General features: G+C 41.5%; 1 protein-coding gene across 1 annotated transcript in view; it reads right to left on the bottom strand.

Annotated features, from left to right (window-relative positions):
- The window catches only part of PLXND1 (plexin D1), a 170,947-nt gene that overhangs the window by 107,988 nt on the left and 46,000 nt on the right, over positions 1 to 16,959 (bottom strand). The window contains exons 2-3 of the mRNA XM_081852248.1: positions 10,584 to 10,760; positions 6,703 to 6,834 (exon numbers count right to left, since the gene is read on the bottom strand). Of these exons, the coding sequence (XP_081708374.1) occupies positions 6,703 to 6,834; positions 10,584 to 10,760 (309 nt within the window). The remainder of the gene's footprint in view (positions 1 to 6,702; positions 6,835 to 10,583; positions 10,761 to 16,959) is intronic.

Raw genomic sequence — 16,959 nt, 5'->3', positions numbered from 1 at the left:
TCATCTCGCTTTATTGGCCAAGGGAGCCGGCGTACAGCTTCTGGGTCATGTGGCCAGCATGACGAAGCCGCTTCTGGCGAACCAGAGCAGCGCACGCAAATTCCGTTTACCTTCCCACCGGAGCAGTACCTATTTATCTACTTGCACTTTGACGTGCTTTCGAACTGCTAGGTTGGCAGGAGCAGGGACTGAGCAACGGGAGCTCACCCCGTCACGGGGATTTGAACCACTGACCTTCTGATCGGCAAGTCCTAGGCTCTGTGGCCCGCGTCCCTTATATCACTAATATTGACTAAAACATTTTAACTTTCTTTTCCGTCTTCCTCCTAATCCTTAGCCTGCAATCTCCCTCTCTAACCTCCTTACATCTATAGTAGATAACAGCTTCATAAGTGCAACTCTTACCCATTCACTGTGTGCTCAGTAGAGAGCACTCTGACTCATAGCTTGAAAAATATGGAATGTTTCACAAATTTATGTGTCCTTCTTGCACAATGGCCATGCAATTCTTCTCCGTATCATGCCAACTTTAGCTTATGTGCTGCTTAAGCTAACCAATTTTTGTAAGTTTTATAGCCTCAGTGACTCCCTGCAAAGGGGCTTCTGGGTGAGCAAGAAGATGCCAGCCAGCTGTTGTCTCGTGCCTGAGCACCACTGGGGGCTGCTGCTGTTGGTACAGGTACTGCATTAAAAGGATGGCCTCCAGCTAAGCTAAGTTGGCCAAATTTAGCCTCCCCACTCCCCCCGCCCCCACACCCTGGAGCAGCTCTGCATTTAATCTAAGAAATCCCCATTCATGGAAACTCATTAAAAAAACAGAGCAGAGGAATTCTGAGAAGTCTTGCAAGATCATTTCCGTGGGCTAAGTTTCTGTAGAAGCATCTAAGATGGGAATGGCAGTGACAGTTCAGCGTCTTCTTCTGTTGTTTTAAATATTCTATTCCAGTGCTGTTTCCCAGTTGAGGAATTTTGGATGAGTAAAGCAATAAATCTATACATTTTTACTTAAAAGGTGGTATTTGTCTTCTATATGCAGAACATTCAGATCTGAACAAGAGAAGATTGTCAAGATGCCTGACAAGAAAAAAGTCTAGATTTCTTATTACTGAAAACGACATCCTTAAGAAAGTTGCAGGATCAATTCAATGCCTTTTAGTTCTTCTGTTGTTATGACTCCTAGGCTGTTTTATTTCCAATTTGATTGTTTCTGTATTTCTTTATGTAAACTGTTCTGGAAGTTTTTGCTGAAAGGTGAAAAACAAAAAATTGGATAGTGAAGAATGCTGCTGCCAATAATACTGACCAACACTTCCATGTAGGTCTGTGTAAAGCAGGCACCTCCAAACTCGGCCCTCCAGATGTCTTGGGACTACAACTCCCACCATCCCTGTCCATTGGTCCTGTTAGCTAGGGATAATGGGAGTTGTAGTCCCCAAACCTGGAGGGCTGAGTTTGGGGATGCCTGGTGTAAAGTTTCCCTGACACCTCCCTGATTTGGCAGAAATCTATCCAGACCTGATCCAACCTAATCTGGACTCAGAAATCCTAATCTTGTAATTAGAAAATGCAATACTTCAGAGACAGTCTATCTAGCTTTTTTTGGAGCATGTTTTAAACTCTGGATCACCACAAATTGCTACAAATCAATATGGCTCCACCTGGCCGACTCTGTAGCATTTTATATTTGCTTCAAGCCAACTTGTACCAGGCACAAATCAGCATGATCTCATTCAGGATTTAGCCAGAATGGTTGCACAGCCAGACTTTGGTGAAGTATCATGTAATACCTATCTTCCCCAGTCTGGGATGGAAATATTCAAGGAAGAGTAGGCTAGAGAACATCCTTATAATCACTTCCATCATCATATTTTTGTGGGATGTGAACTGGCTGCCTCTATGTTACAAAGTCCATTTCAAAATGCCAACTTTAAATATACACAAATTGGTACCTAGGTACTTAACAGAATGCCTCTCCCCATCCTGAGCCCAAAGATAGGCAGTGGGAGCCTTACCAGAGGTTCAGAGGGTTGCTTGTTATACGAGGACTTGAAAGTGGGCCATTTTGGGGCGGTGGGATGGAATTATGAAACTCCCTCCCCTTGGAAGCACAAATGACCACAACATTAATGGGTTTTCACCTGCTGGTGAAAACTCATCTGTTTTTAATACTTTGGAGGTTAAGTCTATTCCCCCCCCCCCAAAAAAATTGGTTCTTTCTCATGCTATTGTCCAGTGAAATGAGATTGTTATGAATTACTATGTATGTGTTTTATGATATTTTATTGATCTTCTTGTTGTTTATGTACACTTTTATGGAAATTGCTTTAAGGTTTGCATGAGATAAAGCAGCATATAAGAGTTTAAATAAATATATAATTTGGCTGAAATTTATTTGGATGAAGCAACACTGTGATATAAATTCACTAGTGGCCTCTTGAGTGACAAGACCATTATAAAACACCATATGAAGTGAAGACAGTGAAAAATAGTTCCAGCATCTTAGCCCTCCATGCTAAAGGGTGCTAGAGAAATTTAATAAACAACAACAACAACAATTTCAATGCCATTTTGCAATTACAAAGAATACCTCTCCCCACTATCTTGTGCAGGTTCTGTGTCCAACATTCTAACAGTAATAGCTAGAATACCCAGAGTGATCTGACATAGAGATCACATTGCCCTTCAAATGCTTGATTTAAGCCTACTCAAAAGTGACATACATAAACCTCTTACACTCCCACAAGCATTATTTTTACATTGTTCTGGCTTCTCCTCAGATCACATTCAAAATCATGGTTCTCGACAATGGCCATAATTCCATTTGCTTTCTTGTGAAATTTAACACATAACTCAACCAGAACCTATGGTATGCTAGGACAATATGGGGGTGGAAGGAACAATTTGCTGCCACTGTATGGTGGCGATAATGCTTCAGGATGGTATCATCGCACACTGATAGCAGCAGCTGATATGAGAGGGTGATAAGTGATGTTAGCACAGTGAAACCTCTCAAACAGAGAATTCTGCAGGCTGTGGGATTTCTCTAACCAACGGATAGCATATGCTATGCTAGCAATTGACAAGAGAAAGGCATGTTTTCAAGGACTAACATTCATAAAGAACAAGTTGGGTTTTCCTCTTCATTTTTTATTAGTTATATTTATGTTCCACCTTTCTTCAATAGAATATGATGGAGGCATGCATAGGGCTACCATGAGGCCCTCCTATTCAGCATTGCTTGACCCAACCCAAACCTGCATAACTTCAGCAAGGCTGGTACATTATGTAATTTCAAACCATAGCTCTGGCTTGTGTAGATTAAGTGAAAGTTTTGACATATTGTTCAGAACATCCTCTTACCTTGCCTAAACAAATTTCCCCAAAGCTAAATACCTCTGGAGAAAAGGAAACAGAACCAAATTTAGCCAGTGAAGCAACAAATTATATCACCTGATGCCTTGCAGACTTCGTGCACTTGACAGAATGATAAAGCCTATGCTAGGTAAACCATTTTGATTTGTTAATGCTAATGGGATACAGTAATGGCATGATATACTATCTCAAAAGAAATCTTGTGAGAGTCTGTACAGTGATATATGGATATTCTGTAGGGAACTGCAGCTGGAGAGTTTAAATACCAAGTACAAAATTATTGGTTGCACATCTGTTTCAGTAGATTAAGAATGAATGTAGCTTGCACCATTGATGACTGGAGCACATACTAAACTTGAGTTTCTCTACAACTAGGCAGTTTAAAGGCAACAGGAAGGCAATAATTATACAAGAAAAGAACACTTTATATGCTGAATAGTTCTCGCTCATGCACCGTGGTATCCAATAAATTAGGTACAACTGTGTACTGAGAAAATCCCCAGTAGTGACAACTTTAAACTCTAGGCAAAATTGTGGTAGAAATTTAGTGATACCTAGATAATTATTATTTTGCTTTCACTATAGATAGGGAAGGAAGGAAGGAAGGAAGGAAGGAAGGAAGGAAGGAAGGAAGGAAGGAACCACTATCATTCAGCTTTCAGGAAAATCCAAATGCAGAATGAACAACACAGATAAAACTTTAAAGTCCTTTAGAGAGACAGAGTGAAATTATCCTAAATAATATTAACGTTCCATGAGATCAATATTGATAACAAAATTTGAAGTCTTGTTAACATTTTGTTGTGCATTTTTGTGATGCCCCAAAGCAGAGGTTCTCAACCTTTTTGAGTCCACGGCTCTCTTGACCAACTACGTTCTTTCTGTGGCACCCCTGTGGGGCTCAGGAGCCCAGTTGTGTCACCTCTTGCCTGCAGAGCTAACAGCTTCTCACCCTTTTTTGAACACCCTCCCTTGTGGGGTGTTTCCTCAGCCTCCTCTCCTTGAGAGTCCTCTGGGCAGCCACGCTGGTCTCTGAGCTTCCCTCCCCCCACCCCAAAGAGAGGCGCCTTCCCCTCCCGACTCGTGAAGGAGCCTTTTTAAAGGCTACGGATCGGGTGCCGGGGAGAAGCGTGGTGTTTTGAGTCCTCTGCTATCCCTGCCGTGCGAAGCCGCATGCCATTCGGCGGAGAGCGCTGGCTTCTTCCTTTGAAAATTCGGACCTAAAAGAATAACCTGTAAGTAATTGGAACTTGGACTAAAAAGAGGGACAAAAATTTTAAAAATTTCGGAGCGAGCGGGGGAGGCGCAAAAAAGGAAGTCAGCCACCCCCTCCATTGTAGAAGGGTCAAAGCAAAGGATCTGATAACTAAGATCGGAGTAACATCATTTTGGCAAGTTTTTAACCTCACGAGTGAAGAATATGAGATTGAGCTGGAGGAGGAAAGTAGAATTCGGACTTAAAAACAACCCCCCCTGGAACCCCGGGAGCGATCGATGACGGAGTTTGGAGAGGAGAAAGGCAAGTTTTGACAGCTGTCAAAGAGCTGTCAAAGCGGAAAATAAGATAGAGACTATGTTACAAGGACTTTGCTGGTTATATTTGTTATAAATTGGATACAAATTGTTTTAAATAAGGATTATAAAGTTACTAGGGCTAATGGATGCGATCTGGAAGAGAACTCAGTTTCTGCAATCCACCTAGAGGAGCCGAGGGACATTACAAGTTTTAGCTGGAAATTGGAACTGAACTGTTTATCTCCTGGGAAACTGCAGAAATGGAACATTATTATGACTACAGAGGCCACTACACCGAAGAAGACAATGGAATCATCTGTTGTGGAATGAAAGGAACTTGACGTAATGTTTTGTTTCTGAATAACAAGCCTCTGTAAAGGAACTAACTTTTGGAATTAGGACATTTGTGCAGGAAAACAGGGACAGAAAGAAATAGAAAGAGGAGTGTGATCAATAAGAACAACAAAATAACAAGAATTGGACCAAGTTAAAAGTGGGGACATTTGGGACATCCAGATTTGACAAGCTTAAGGATTATAATTTGGAGTTTTTCACTCCTGGATATAAAAATCTGGATGGAAAAAATGGGCCTCTCTTTGAGACAGAATCCTTCCATGATTGGACATTCGAAACTAAAGAGGACTGGCAAAGGACTATGATTTAGAGAGACGTGGAAATATCAGACATTGAGGAACATTGGGAACGCAACCGGGAAAAGGGGGGGTGGGAAATGTGGAATCCTTAAAGGCGTAAACTATGTTTTATTTAGGCTATATACATCTACATGGTATTCTAAAGTGGGGAACTCGTGGTGGGAATAAGCCGATTTTAGGGGAATGGAAAATAATGTGTTTAAAAAAAAAAAAAAAAAAATTTGGGTTAAGGATAACAAGTTTGAATTGAGGAGAAGAACTTGTTGAGATCATTTGAGAGATTTGGAATACAAGGGGGGGAGGGAAGGGGAAGTCCTGAAAGGATGTAATTGGAAAAAGATTTGAAATTGGATGTTTTATTAATTTGTAATTAATTGGAAAATTTTAATAAATATTATTAAAAAAAAAAAAAACAAAGAGAGGCGCCTTCTCATGCTGCCCCACAGGGGCCTGGGACTTGTCTGTCTATTCCCAACAGCAAGGGCTGGTGGACTGGCTGGCTGGGCTCCCTTGCCCATTTGCTTGCTTATTCCAAGGCCACCTCAGCTCCTGGCAACCAGCACCCTCTGACCAGCCCCAGAGGCACCATTCACCTGCTGAGCTAGTAGCCAGGGTTGCTGCAACCAACAACTGTGCAAGCCTTTGGGAGGCAGAGATATGAGAAGGGATCAGAGGAGGTAAGGAAAGAAGGACAGAGGCCAGTGTTGCCTGCAGCACCCCTGACCATCATTCAAGGCACCCCAAGGGGCCACTGCACACTGGTTGAAAACCACTGCCCCAAAGCATTTGATTCTAATCAATGAACGTTATGTTCAAGCCCCTTTTATATAATTTATACTTTTAGGGTTTTCATGGGTGTACAGGTTTATACCAAGAGACTTATCTTTTTTACAACAAGGTATTTAATACCAAATTATTAAAGCAGACAAATATTTATATTTAATATTTATTTCCAGGATTATTGGCTGTAATAAAAAAAAAAAAAAGTCTCTTGGCATAGACTTGTACACCCACGAAAACCCCAAAAGTATTAGTCATATAAAAGGGGCATGAACATAACTTCTACAACTTTTTTTTAAAATCACCTTGTCTCCAGAACTCTGTTTATTCCTCTGTACTCACCTAACGGCACTGAGAAGGTATGTCTGTAAAGGAGTCTTACCTGGTGGGAAGTCATTAGATACAGGTAGCTGGAGTCAGAAGGATCAAACTGCATGATGGGATGGACAGGTTCACCATAAGCCACAGTAATTGACTCCCTGCTTATCTCCTCCATAGAACTGTTCAGATTAATCTGCCAGGGAAATAAATATTTCATAAGACCACCACTTTGGGTTTTTTTGGGATGAAGAAAGAGAATCATTGTTTATAGAAACTTGAAAGTTATTAATTGAACAGTTAGCATGAATTAACATAGCATTACTGTGTGTTTGATGATTCAATAAACCAGTTTTTAAAATGAAGAAAATCCCAAAAGTTAAAAAAGGGGGGGGGACGACTCAGACTGTAATACTATTGGTTGTTTTCCCCAACCCACACCAACAATGACATCAGGTACTTGAAAGATGGATTGTCCTGCTCACCTGCCAAAATTAGCTGTGGGTTGGGGACTGATAAGTATCTGGCCCAGTGGGCCAAAAGGATTTCCCACCCCTTGCTTAGAATTACATCCAAAGCCACCTTAGCTTAACGTCATGATTTATTTGGAGTGAAACAAACCACAATCCCCAGTTCTGATGTATTGCTAAAGCCAGAGATTGTAGTTTGCTGCACCCACTCGCTTACAGGGTGCAGTGAAGCAAAAGTCATACGCAAATTCGCTGCAAACCAGACACGGAAGCCCTGCCGCTGCAACACTAACCCTAGAAGCACTGAGGCTTTACACATACTGCTTATCCATTAATGAATCTCTTGAATATGCCATTGATAATGGCCCTTGTAAAATGCCCCTCTGCGGTGCACTTTATAACTTACCGGATCAGATTAATTCCCTATGTGATAGGAAATCATAATTGCTGCTTGGGGAGCTGGCTGAACATTGCTTATGCCCTTTTATACTGTCTTGGATGGGAAACCTGAATTATAACTCACACCAAGTATTCTGTATGCAATGCCAAGTAACAAGGAGCCCCTAAGGTAAAAAAAAAGAAAAAGCGGGTGGTGCAGCAGCAGCAGCAGCAGCAGCTGTGTAGCAGAATTAGATTATAGCTATCTGAGCAAATTATCCCAGCAATGAGCAGCCAGGAGCCTTTCTCTAATGGAGGTTCAGCAGATAAGGCTGCCTTTTCTGATATGATAATGGAAGCAGATCTGTTACTATTGTGTGAATACAAGCTCTGTAAGGAATGAATCTGCACCGACTGCCCTATGGAGCTGGCTCTGATGCCGGCTGCCTACCACTCTGCTGCGTAGCCTGTGCCTCTGGGCCAATGTCAAAACAGAGGACCTCTGAGATCTTTCCCACCTTCCTGCTAGGAACATTTGTAAAGGAAAGAAATTGGATTCCCTTCTGTCCTCCCTCTCGTCTGATCTAATATTCTACATTATGTGTTATTATCTCCAGACTGATATAAAACAGGTTTCTAATAATGCCCTTTCCTTTTCTTAATGGCCGGCATCTCATCAAATGTAGCAACTCCACTGAATGACTACTCTGATTGGCCAATACTGAACCTTGCTTTGGCAAGTGGGCATACACCCACCGTGGTTATTGCAGCTGGTGGCTGTTCATGGCTTGAAGACAATTATAGTGCCTTAAATCTTGGTCCCTGATGTATTGTTTTGACACAGATGAAACGGGCATATCACATGCATTGGTTTACGTCTCTTCTCCAGCTTAGCAATAGCGGGGACCAATCAGGGAATATTTATTCAAAATGGAGGGTGTATCTCTCTATGTGCTTTTTTACAAGTGCCAATCAAGACAGGGAGCATTTCATACGAGGAAGTTGTTAATAACTAAAAGCTGTGCCATAACACTTCAAGTATGGGCATTTATTTCTACAATATATTAAATGACATCTTGATTGCACTGTAGCCTCAAATGCTGATTAAAAGTTAAGAATTAGTAGATATTGTATATCACTATGCAATTTAAAACCAACATCCAGTTGCTTCTTTATTGTAGAATGAAAGCCTGTGCAGTGTGCTTGTCAAGTGAGGGAGTTTCCTGTTTAAATTAACAGAATCATGGATTAACATGCCAATCTTACATTGCACAAGCATGAATTCTTTAATTTCATCATCAGTAGTCTGATCAAGTGTGCTGCATCAGCAAACTTATGCCCACAGTGCTTTGTCAAGATACTTTTAACTCTGAACTGAACACAGTTATCATTAGGCTCACTTAAGCAGTTGTCCAGCTCTGTTCTTCAACTGTGGGTTCTCAGATATTGTTAGACTACAGCTCCTATCAACCCTGGACATTGGTTTAGCTGGCTGTGGATGGTAGGGGTTGTAGTCCAATAACATCTGGGGACCCAAGGTTGATGAACACTCTATGGAAGCTTTTTGTTTGAGACATTACTGAATCGGTCACAGCACTGAATGAAAGACTTAGGGAAGGGTGGAAGAACTGCAGCAGAAGGCTAGCAGCTGAATAACAAGGGGAGTGAAGAAAACTCAGCCTGGACCAACTGTGGTCTAAGAAATATGTGATAAACCTTCAGCAGCAGTCAGGAAGGGTTTATTTGCATGATGAAAGAGCTGTAGAGATTCCTAGAGCAGCCTCTTCAGGCTGATGACATCATCTACCCCGTTGCTGGGAAACTGCAATTCACTCCAATGCAAGAGTGTCTTCTGGGCAGCATCGTGCCTGGACTGGACTCTCCACTCTTATCTCCTGCCAGCTTACACACAAAGATGGCAATCACTAAGAATAAAGGTCTGCTGCATTGGCTACCACAGCAATGACATGACATGCAGCCTACAGTCCCGCCCCCTTCAAAACAGGTCTTGACTGCCAAAGACACAAAAGCAAACTGAGAGGTCAATGGTAAGGCAGTGTGTGTATTGTTTTAATTTTCCCCAGGTATTAAACTGCCACAGGCAGGCCCAGTTCCTTGCTGGGATAGGCAATAAAACTGCCAGTTTATGGTAAAGGAAATTTCTACACTCCACACCTGAAATCCACAGGTTTAGGGCAGTATACAAATTTAAGAAATAATAATAAATAATTCTATTGTTGTAAGGATCTATCACAAGCCATCATTTCACAAATGCTAACCCAAGTTGTTCAGACAGTCATATCAGCCTTTCATGATCACCCAGTTCCTCCCATACAGGGATTTCAAACACTTAAATATCACTCAGCAGACTTCATAACATCCCTGCAGCCACCTATGAGATAAAAAAGAACAGCTAGTACAGAAAGCAAATGCCCTAGGATAACTCTGATTAACAGACAAGCTAGAGCTGAACGAGCCAGATAATTGGCATTGCAGATAATCATGATGTTCGGTGCTTATCTACTGTTTAGCACTGATAGCACATTAAACAGTGCTTAATCAGCCTGTTTGGAACAGTACAGTTTGGTGGAAAATGCAACTGAAATTCAATTGATCTTAAACTTTCAAGAGAAACAGTCAGACAATCAAATATGACTGTACATGCAAAGAAAGTGGCTGGGGAATTTGGGGTTTAGAAAGTACAGTTGCACAAACTGTTATTTAGCCAAAGTGCACAAATTAGCAATTTTATTGTTTACAAAAAAGCACCATGGAATCTTTAACAACCACAAGCACTCAGGGCTTCTTCTGTCTTTTCTCTGAAAAATCATGCCTTCGGTTCTTTAGCATCCCGTAACATTAGAATGGAGATGAATCATTAAAACCACTTCCTTCTGATTCAGGAGCTCCTTGGCAGTCAATCAATCAGGAACTGAGCCAGCCTGACTCAATTTACTAAGCATGATAGCTACATAAAGGTGAGGTGGCAATTTAAAAAACAGCTTTCCAAAGGTGGTTACTTATTGTCAAGCGTTTCACCATGTAAATATATACCGATTATTAACTACGAAGTCCTTTCGTAACTGTTAAGTTTTACCTTGAGCAGTCTTCCATTGGCTGTTCCCAGAAATACAACTGTGTAATTATTGACACTGGTGACAGCTACTGATGTAAGTCCTGGCGAAGTGAACACTGGCCTGGCCTTGATAGGTTGCAGGATTGACAATGGATGCTGGAGATGCGCTGCTCCACAGTCCAACTGTTCTGGTTGCAACTGAAAAGGGGGGGAAAGGTGCATTAGTAAATAACTATTGGGACACTGTAGGTATCTGTATTTGGTTTTTGCATCCCCTGCACTCTACATTGCAAACAATGCAATGGAGGTGGCCTCGGGGGTGGGTGGGTGTGCTGAGATTTTAACAGGGGAAGCAAATTTTGTATTACTTCACAATGTTCCCAAACAGAGACACATCTATTTTTCATGTTCTATATTTCCTGCTTCCCCCACATAACACTACTATGCAAGATAGGTATAGAGCATATATAATGTCAAGGGTTTCAGCTTGAGGCTCCTTTTTTTTTAGCATCTATTTATTACAGGTATTTTTAGGCAATCCCAGGGCCATTTACAAGAATAAAACAATTAGAACATGATTACAGAAAACAGTAACGTAGGAAATGAAAAGGTCATAAAACCATAAAAGCAGGAATACTATCAAAAGTGAACATCACTGTCTGCCTTAATGTAATCATAGTTGAAAATGATTGATCTTCTACTTCTGTTTGAAAGAGTGTTTGGTGTAATACAGATCTGCATAATCTGGCACCAAAATAGCTTGCCTGATAAATTGTATTGTAGTCTCATGACACTGATGGATTTTCTCGAAATTCATAAAGTCCGTGGGGGAAAACAGAGGCCTTATACATGAATTCATCAGCACCAAATGCACTTGCTCTCACAGGCAGGATGCAATGCAGAGAAAAGACTAAACAGGTTATCGTATCATTATTTGTATAAGTCTACAGGGTTTTATTCTTTGTCACACTTGCAGGTGGCTTTTCTATCTCCCTGCCTTAAACATATGTAAATATTCTGTCCTCTATGTTCGGCAAATTTGCATATATCTTTACAACACTGCAATATTACTGAAGTTAAGCAACCTAATTCCCTTAACATTTCCTTCCAATGGTTTTAGGTTGCAATTCTCAGCATATTGAATAAACTCCTCTGAACTCATGCTTCTCAGTAGGAATATAGCTATCCTACTGCACTTTAGGCTCAAGGTCCATTTAAGGAATGAAAACAAGCAATGTCAGTATCTTTCAGTTACAGGTAGGTAGCCGTGTTGGTCTGCCATAGTCAAAACAAAATAAAAGAAGAAAAAAAATCTTTCCAGTAGCACCTTAAAGACCAACTAAGTTAGTTCTAGGTATGAGCTTTCGTGTGCATGCACACTTCTTCAGATACACTGAAACAGAAGTCACCAGACCCTTCTATATAGTGAGAAGGTGGGGAGGGGTATTACTCAGAAGGGTGGTGGGAATGGGCTATATTTTTCTTCTTTTATTTTGTTTTGAGTATCTTTCAGGTAAGAGTAGTTTCCTGAATTCCAAGGCAAGAAATATTAACCTTTCCAAAGCTGTTTTTTTAAAAAGAACAAAGCAATAAAGGTTGCAGCACTGAAAAATAAAAACTAATAACAGCTGCGCTGCTAATCTCAGAATCTGCTCAGATACCATTTAAGTAAAAAACAGCACTTCAGTGTATGCTACAAGTAAATTAAAAAAAAAAGTCCTCGGACTAGAAACAAATGAGTAATATGCAACTTATTTTTCTTCATAGCTCTGTTTTGTTTTGATGGTTTACAGAATTGTTCTAACTGAGCATGGAAAATGCAGCAACTTAACAGACTCTAAACAGAAGACTCCTTCACAACTTATCAATGTTTTTGGCCAGCCGTCACAGGCTGTCTAGCAGGAGATGGTCAGAGATTCTGAGCAAGGAAACGGTGCATGTTGAAGAAACACATGAGATGAATCATAGAAGGATTCACACTAGTGGAATGGCCAATAAAGGACTTGGGTCATATACTTGCTGAAAACTCTCCGCTTTTCATGTTAAAACCGCACCCCAACTCGAAAAGACACTAAATTTCAGCCTGCTATTATTAAAGTCAATGTCCCGGTTTACACAACACGCTAACCCAAAGTTTGGCATAGCGATCGTGCAAATGATTGGGCTCCCCAATGGGAGTTTGCTGCCACTTTGCTCTGCTTGGTCCTTGTTGCTAAGCAAGGGAAAGGTTTGGTTTAGCATGCTGTCCAAACAAGGACTTGGGGCTAAGTTGCAAACACAAGCGCAGCAGGTTGGAGGTCCCTGGGGAGAGGGTTTCCAAAGTGCTGAAGCAGCAAGCATCTTGGGATTGAGATGGCCACAGCTTCATTGATTCAGATTTAATCGGTTTGGGCATAGACACTGGGTATGTATCCTGAATCAGTCAACCTGAATGTTGCCTGATAGGCCATCCGGGTTGATCCTGGGATTAAGGATCCCGCCCCCCAAGGATGAAAATCAAATAGGACAATCCCACCAGGTTGCCTCTGAATGGGTCATTTTCAGATGGAGATTGGTTTTGCCATTTTCACTGCAAATTTTAATAGATCTGGGGTTTTGATTTCAGGATGTTACTGTTCCTAAGGAACTGAAACACAAAATCATATTTGATTAAGCAGGTATGGTGATAAGCAATTCCTATTCTGAACATTCCCTTGGCGTTGTTCTTTACAGATGAAAGTACAGTGGTGCCTCGCAAGACGAAATTAATCCGTTCCGTGAGGCTCTTTGTATAGCGGTTTTTTCGTCTTGCAAAGCAAGCCCATTGACAGCTTAGCGGATTAGCGCTATTAGCGGTTTAGCGGCTTTTAGCGATCAGCTGTTCGGCGGCTTATCAGCGGATCAGCTGATAAGCGGCTTAACGGCTTAGGAAAAGGGGGGGAAAGGGGGGGAAACCCGCAGGAACTCGCAAGACATTTTCATCTTGCGAAGCAAGCCCATAGGGAAATTTGTTTTGCGAAGCGCCTCCAAAACAGAAAACCCTTTCGTCTAGCGGGTTTTCCGTCTTGCGAGGCGTTCGTCTTGCGGGGCACCACTGTAATTGTTGTCATCCATGGAGTGCACCTCCAGGATGGAGTTAAACCGCTGTGTTAGCAGCACCAAAGTGGCCTCCTCAGTGCACAAGCCTGGGCAGTGTGTATGGAGGTCCTGAGTGGACTAGAACTAACGGGTGGGCAGGCAGTATCCCCCATAGGTCTTCACAGCCTTTAGATGCACTTAAGCAAGTATGGAAATAGTGACCTATAATATTCTCCTTGATCAAATGCACCTCTTATCATTTGTTTTGATCTCGAACCATTGCCAAGGCAGAATTGAAGAGTTGCAAACCTGTTTTTGGAGCCTCTCTATTCATTAGCAAGCAAATGCAAATTTGTTGCCACGAACTAAAGGACATGCTTTATCCAAATTAACGATCACTATGTCTGGTCATTCTCCCCTATCCTGCAAAGGCATTAGGCCAGGAGTTAACTGACTTTGTAAGCCACACTAAGGAAAGATGGAAAGGGCTGATTTAAAAACCTTTTATGCTGAAAACAAGTGCCAAGAAAGACTAACATAGGCTCAACTATATGGCATGGTTTATTAGAGACCAAACAGAAGAGATAATGTGTTACAAATATGAGGATCTCTGCAAAATGTATTTTGCAGCTCTGCATTATTTAATGCTATGAAAAAACAAAAATCCAACCCCATCTCTGAAGCAATGCTTTTATTTCTTCCTGTAACTGGGCAACACAATTGGTTTTTACTATGTACATCCCTTTCATTTTTCTTATTTAATAGTCCTTCCCCAATTTAGTCTACTTATGCAATGGAACTTTGATTGTTGAATGCTTCAAAAGCTGAACAATTCAGAACCCAAACACTGACATTTTCGAACACATCTCGGAAGTCAAATGGCTTCCGAGGTGCATGTCTCCATTTTTTCAATGGATTTTGATGACTGGCAATTGCGCCTCGGTTGTCGAATGTTTCAGAAGTCGAACGGTCTTCCAGAACGGATTACGTTCAACGACCAAGGTTCCATTGTACATATTTTAAGTCAAGTTCCTAGGTCTCTCTCATAGTGATCAAAGTCGTTGCCACTAAATATAAAATACAGATACTCAAGTACAGTGGTACCTCGGGTTAAGAACTTAATTCGTTCTGGAGGTCTGTTCTTAACCTGAAACTGTTCTTAACCTGAAGCACCACTTTAGCTAATGGGGCCTCCTGCTGCCGCTGTGCCACCGCTGCACGATTTCTTTTCTCATCCTGAAGCAAAGTTCTTAACCCAAGGTAATATTTCTGGGTTAGCGGAATCTGTAACCTGAAGCGTATGTAACCCGAGGTACCACTGTACAGTTAATGGCTATAGATCAGAATAAGGGAGCAATCCAAACAAAATATCTCCTGGATGAGTGAGTTGGGATCAAACAGATCTCCAGCTCAGCCGATTGATTCCTGGAACAGCTAGACTAGGCATAGGCAAACTCGGCGCTCCAGATGTTTTGGGACTACAACTCCCATGATTCCTAGCTAATAGGACCAGTGGTCAGGGATGATGGGAATTGTAGTCCCAAAACATCTGGAGGGCCAAATTTGCCTATGCCTGAGCTAGCCTACATTGACGTAAATCCCTCATCCCAGCTCAGCTGGAGTTATGCTGGTTTAACTCCTTCATATGGCTCAGCTGAGGTTAGGAAAGCTGGAGCAACACTGGAGGATGGAAAATGGGGGGATGGCAGGGCAGAGGACTGAGCAAGGGCGACTTATGGTGAATCCTAACTCCATTCAGCTCAGCCATGTGACCTGGCAACCTGATGGGATGTACACCAGCAAAAAGGAGGTGCAAATCAAATTATTTTAAAGGTTTGTTTTCCCTCTGCCAGGCTTAGGCCAGCTACTAGTTAGCAGTAGCCTCACTCCTGAACAGCATTTCAGTCAGAATACTTTACACTGGCTTAACTTAAACCAGCATACTTTATGCTGGCTCCCCATACTAATGACAGTTGATTAGTCCCTTGTAGTCCATGCAACTGAACTGATTCAAGTACTTTGACAGCACAACTCCTTTCTATGAAATGGAAAAATGAGCCAAAGACCAGGATAAGCAATGTGTTCTTAACTACAGAATGCAAAAGGTTGTCCATGGATGAGTATATTGATTCTTATATACGTCAGCAATTTTTGTGAATTCTGCCATACCAAGCAGGGGAGGCTCATGCTTTTGTAATACCAGGCACCAGAAAGTGTGTTTCTTCCACACCAGAAATGGGTTCAACAAGTGAATCCTTTTCAAACGCAACATTTCTTTGCAATCAGTACAATGGTGGAGGCTGTCTGTATATAAAACAGCACATATCGCTCTGAAATGAGATATCCCTGTAACAAAAGTTATACCTAGGCAAAACACACGCAGACAGCACACTACAAATTGGAAACAAATGCACATGGCCTATTCAGAAAATGAGAGTATGGAAGGCCCTTGGGAGAGGCAGGAACAGCTGCTTTCTTTATTTAACAGTCTTGGATTTGGCAACCACTGGTGAAGATAATTGTTTCCTGAACTAGAAGGTCTAGATTTCTTCTTTGAATGCTGTGGAGGACAACTTTCATGCCTCATCGTAAACATATCCAGAGCCAGGAGGGCTGTTTTTAATTCAAATTTATATAATAATCTATATATCATTTTCCTTCATGTACTAGATATAATGGGCAGAGGAAGAGAAAGTCCAAAGCTTGGAGGAACCTCAGTCAGAGGTATACATCAGATCTTATGTGCGTTGAGCTGAGACCAAGTGATGTCTGGATCAGAACACACATTTGGCTTCACCTCCACAGTTCTCCCCAATACATTCTCACTCTCTCCCATTCCTTTCTATAGGAAAAAAGACATCCTTCAGATAGAGAAAACAAATTGTCTCCTGCACGTGACATAGGACAAACACACACCACTCCAATGGTGTGCCTGGATACAGAGTTTTACTTTATGCCAAATGAATAAATATCTAGTCATTTTAAAAAGTCTAAAGTAAAACAGAAGAACACATGTGTCAGGACTTCAGAAGGCTACCATGTGCAAAATTTGGGTTTGGGCATATTTTTGCACATCTCAACTTTGAAGAACAATGAGTAGGGGAAGAGTTGCATACAGTGCTCCCTACTGGGCTGCTGTTATATCCCTGCCAACAGGGTTGAAAAGCTCCCAAGCACCCGATTACCTATGTGATGCCTGCTCCTAACAGCTGATACCAAAATCAAGAATGTGTGATATTATTCCAGTCTCACATAACTGAATAAAGTCCAGGGAGGACACAAACAAGACACCCACCCTTATTTCTGTCCAAATTAGGGAACTGCATATTTTGTACACCTG

This window comes from Podarcis erhardii, assembly GCF_964252035.2.
Source record: "Podarcis erhardii genome assembly, chromosome: 2".
NCBI classification, from domain to species: Eukaryota; Metazoa; Chordata; class Lepidosauria; order Squamata; family Lacertidae; genus Podarcis; species Podarcis erhardii.
The sequence above is the reverse complement of the archived record's forward strand: the minus strand, read 5'-3'. Positions and strand labels throughout refer to the sequence as shown.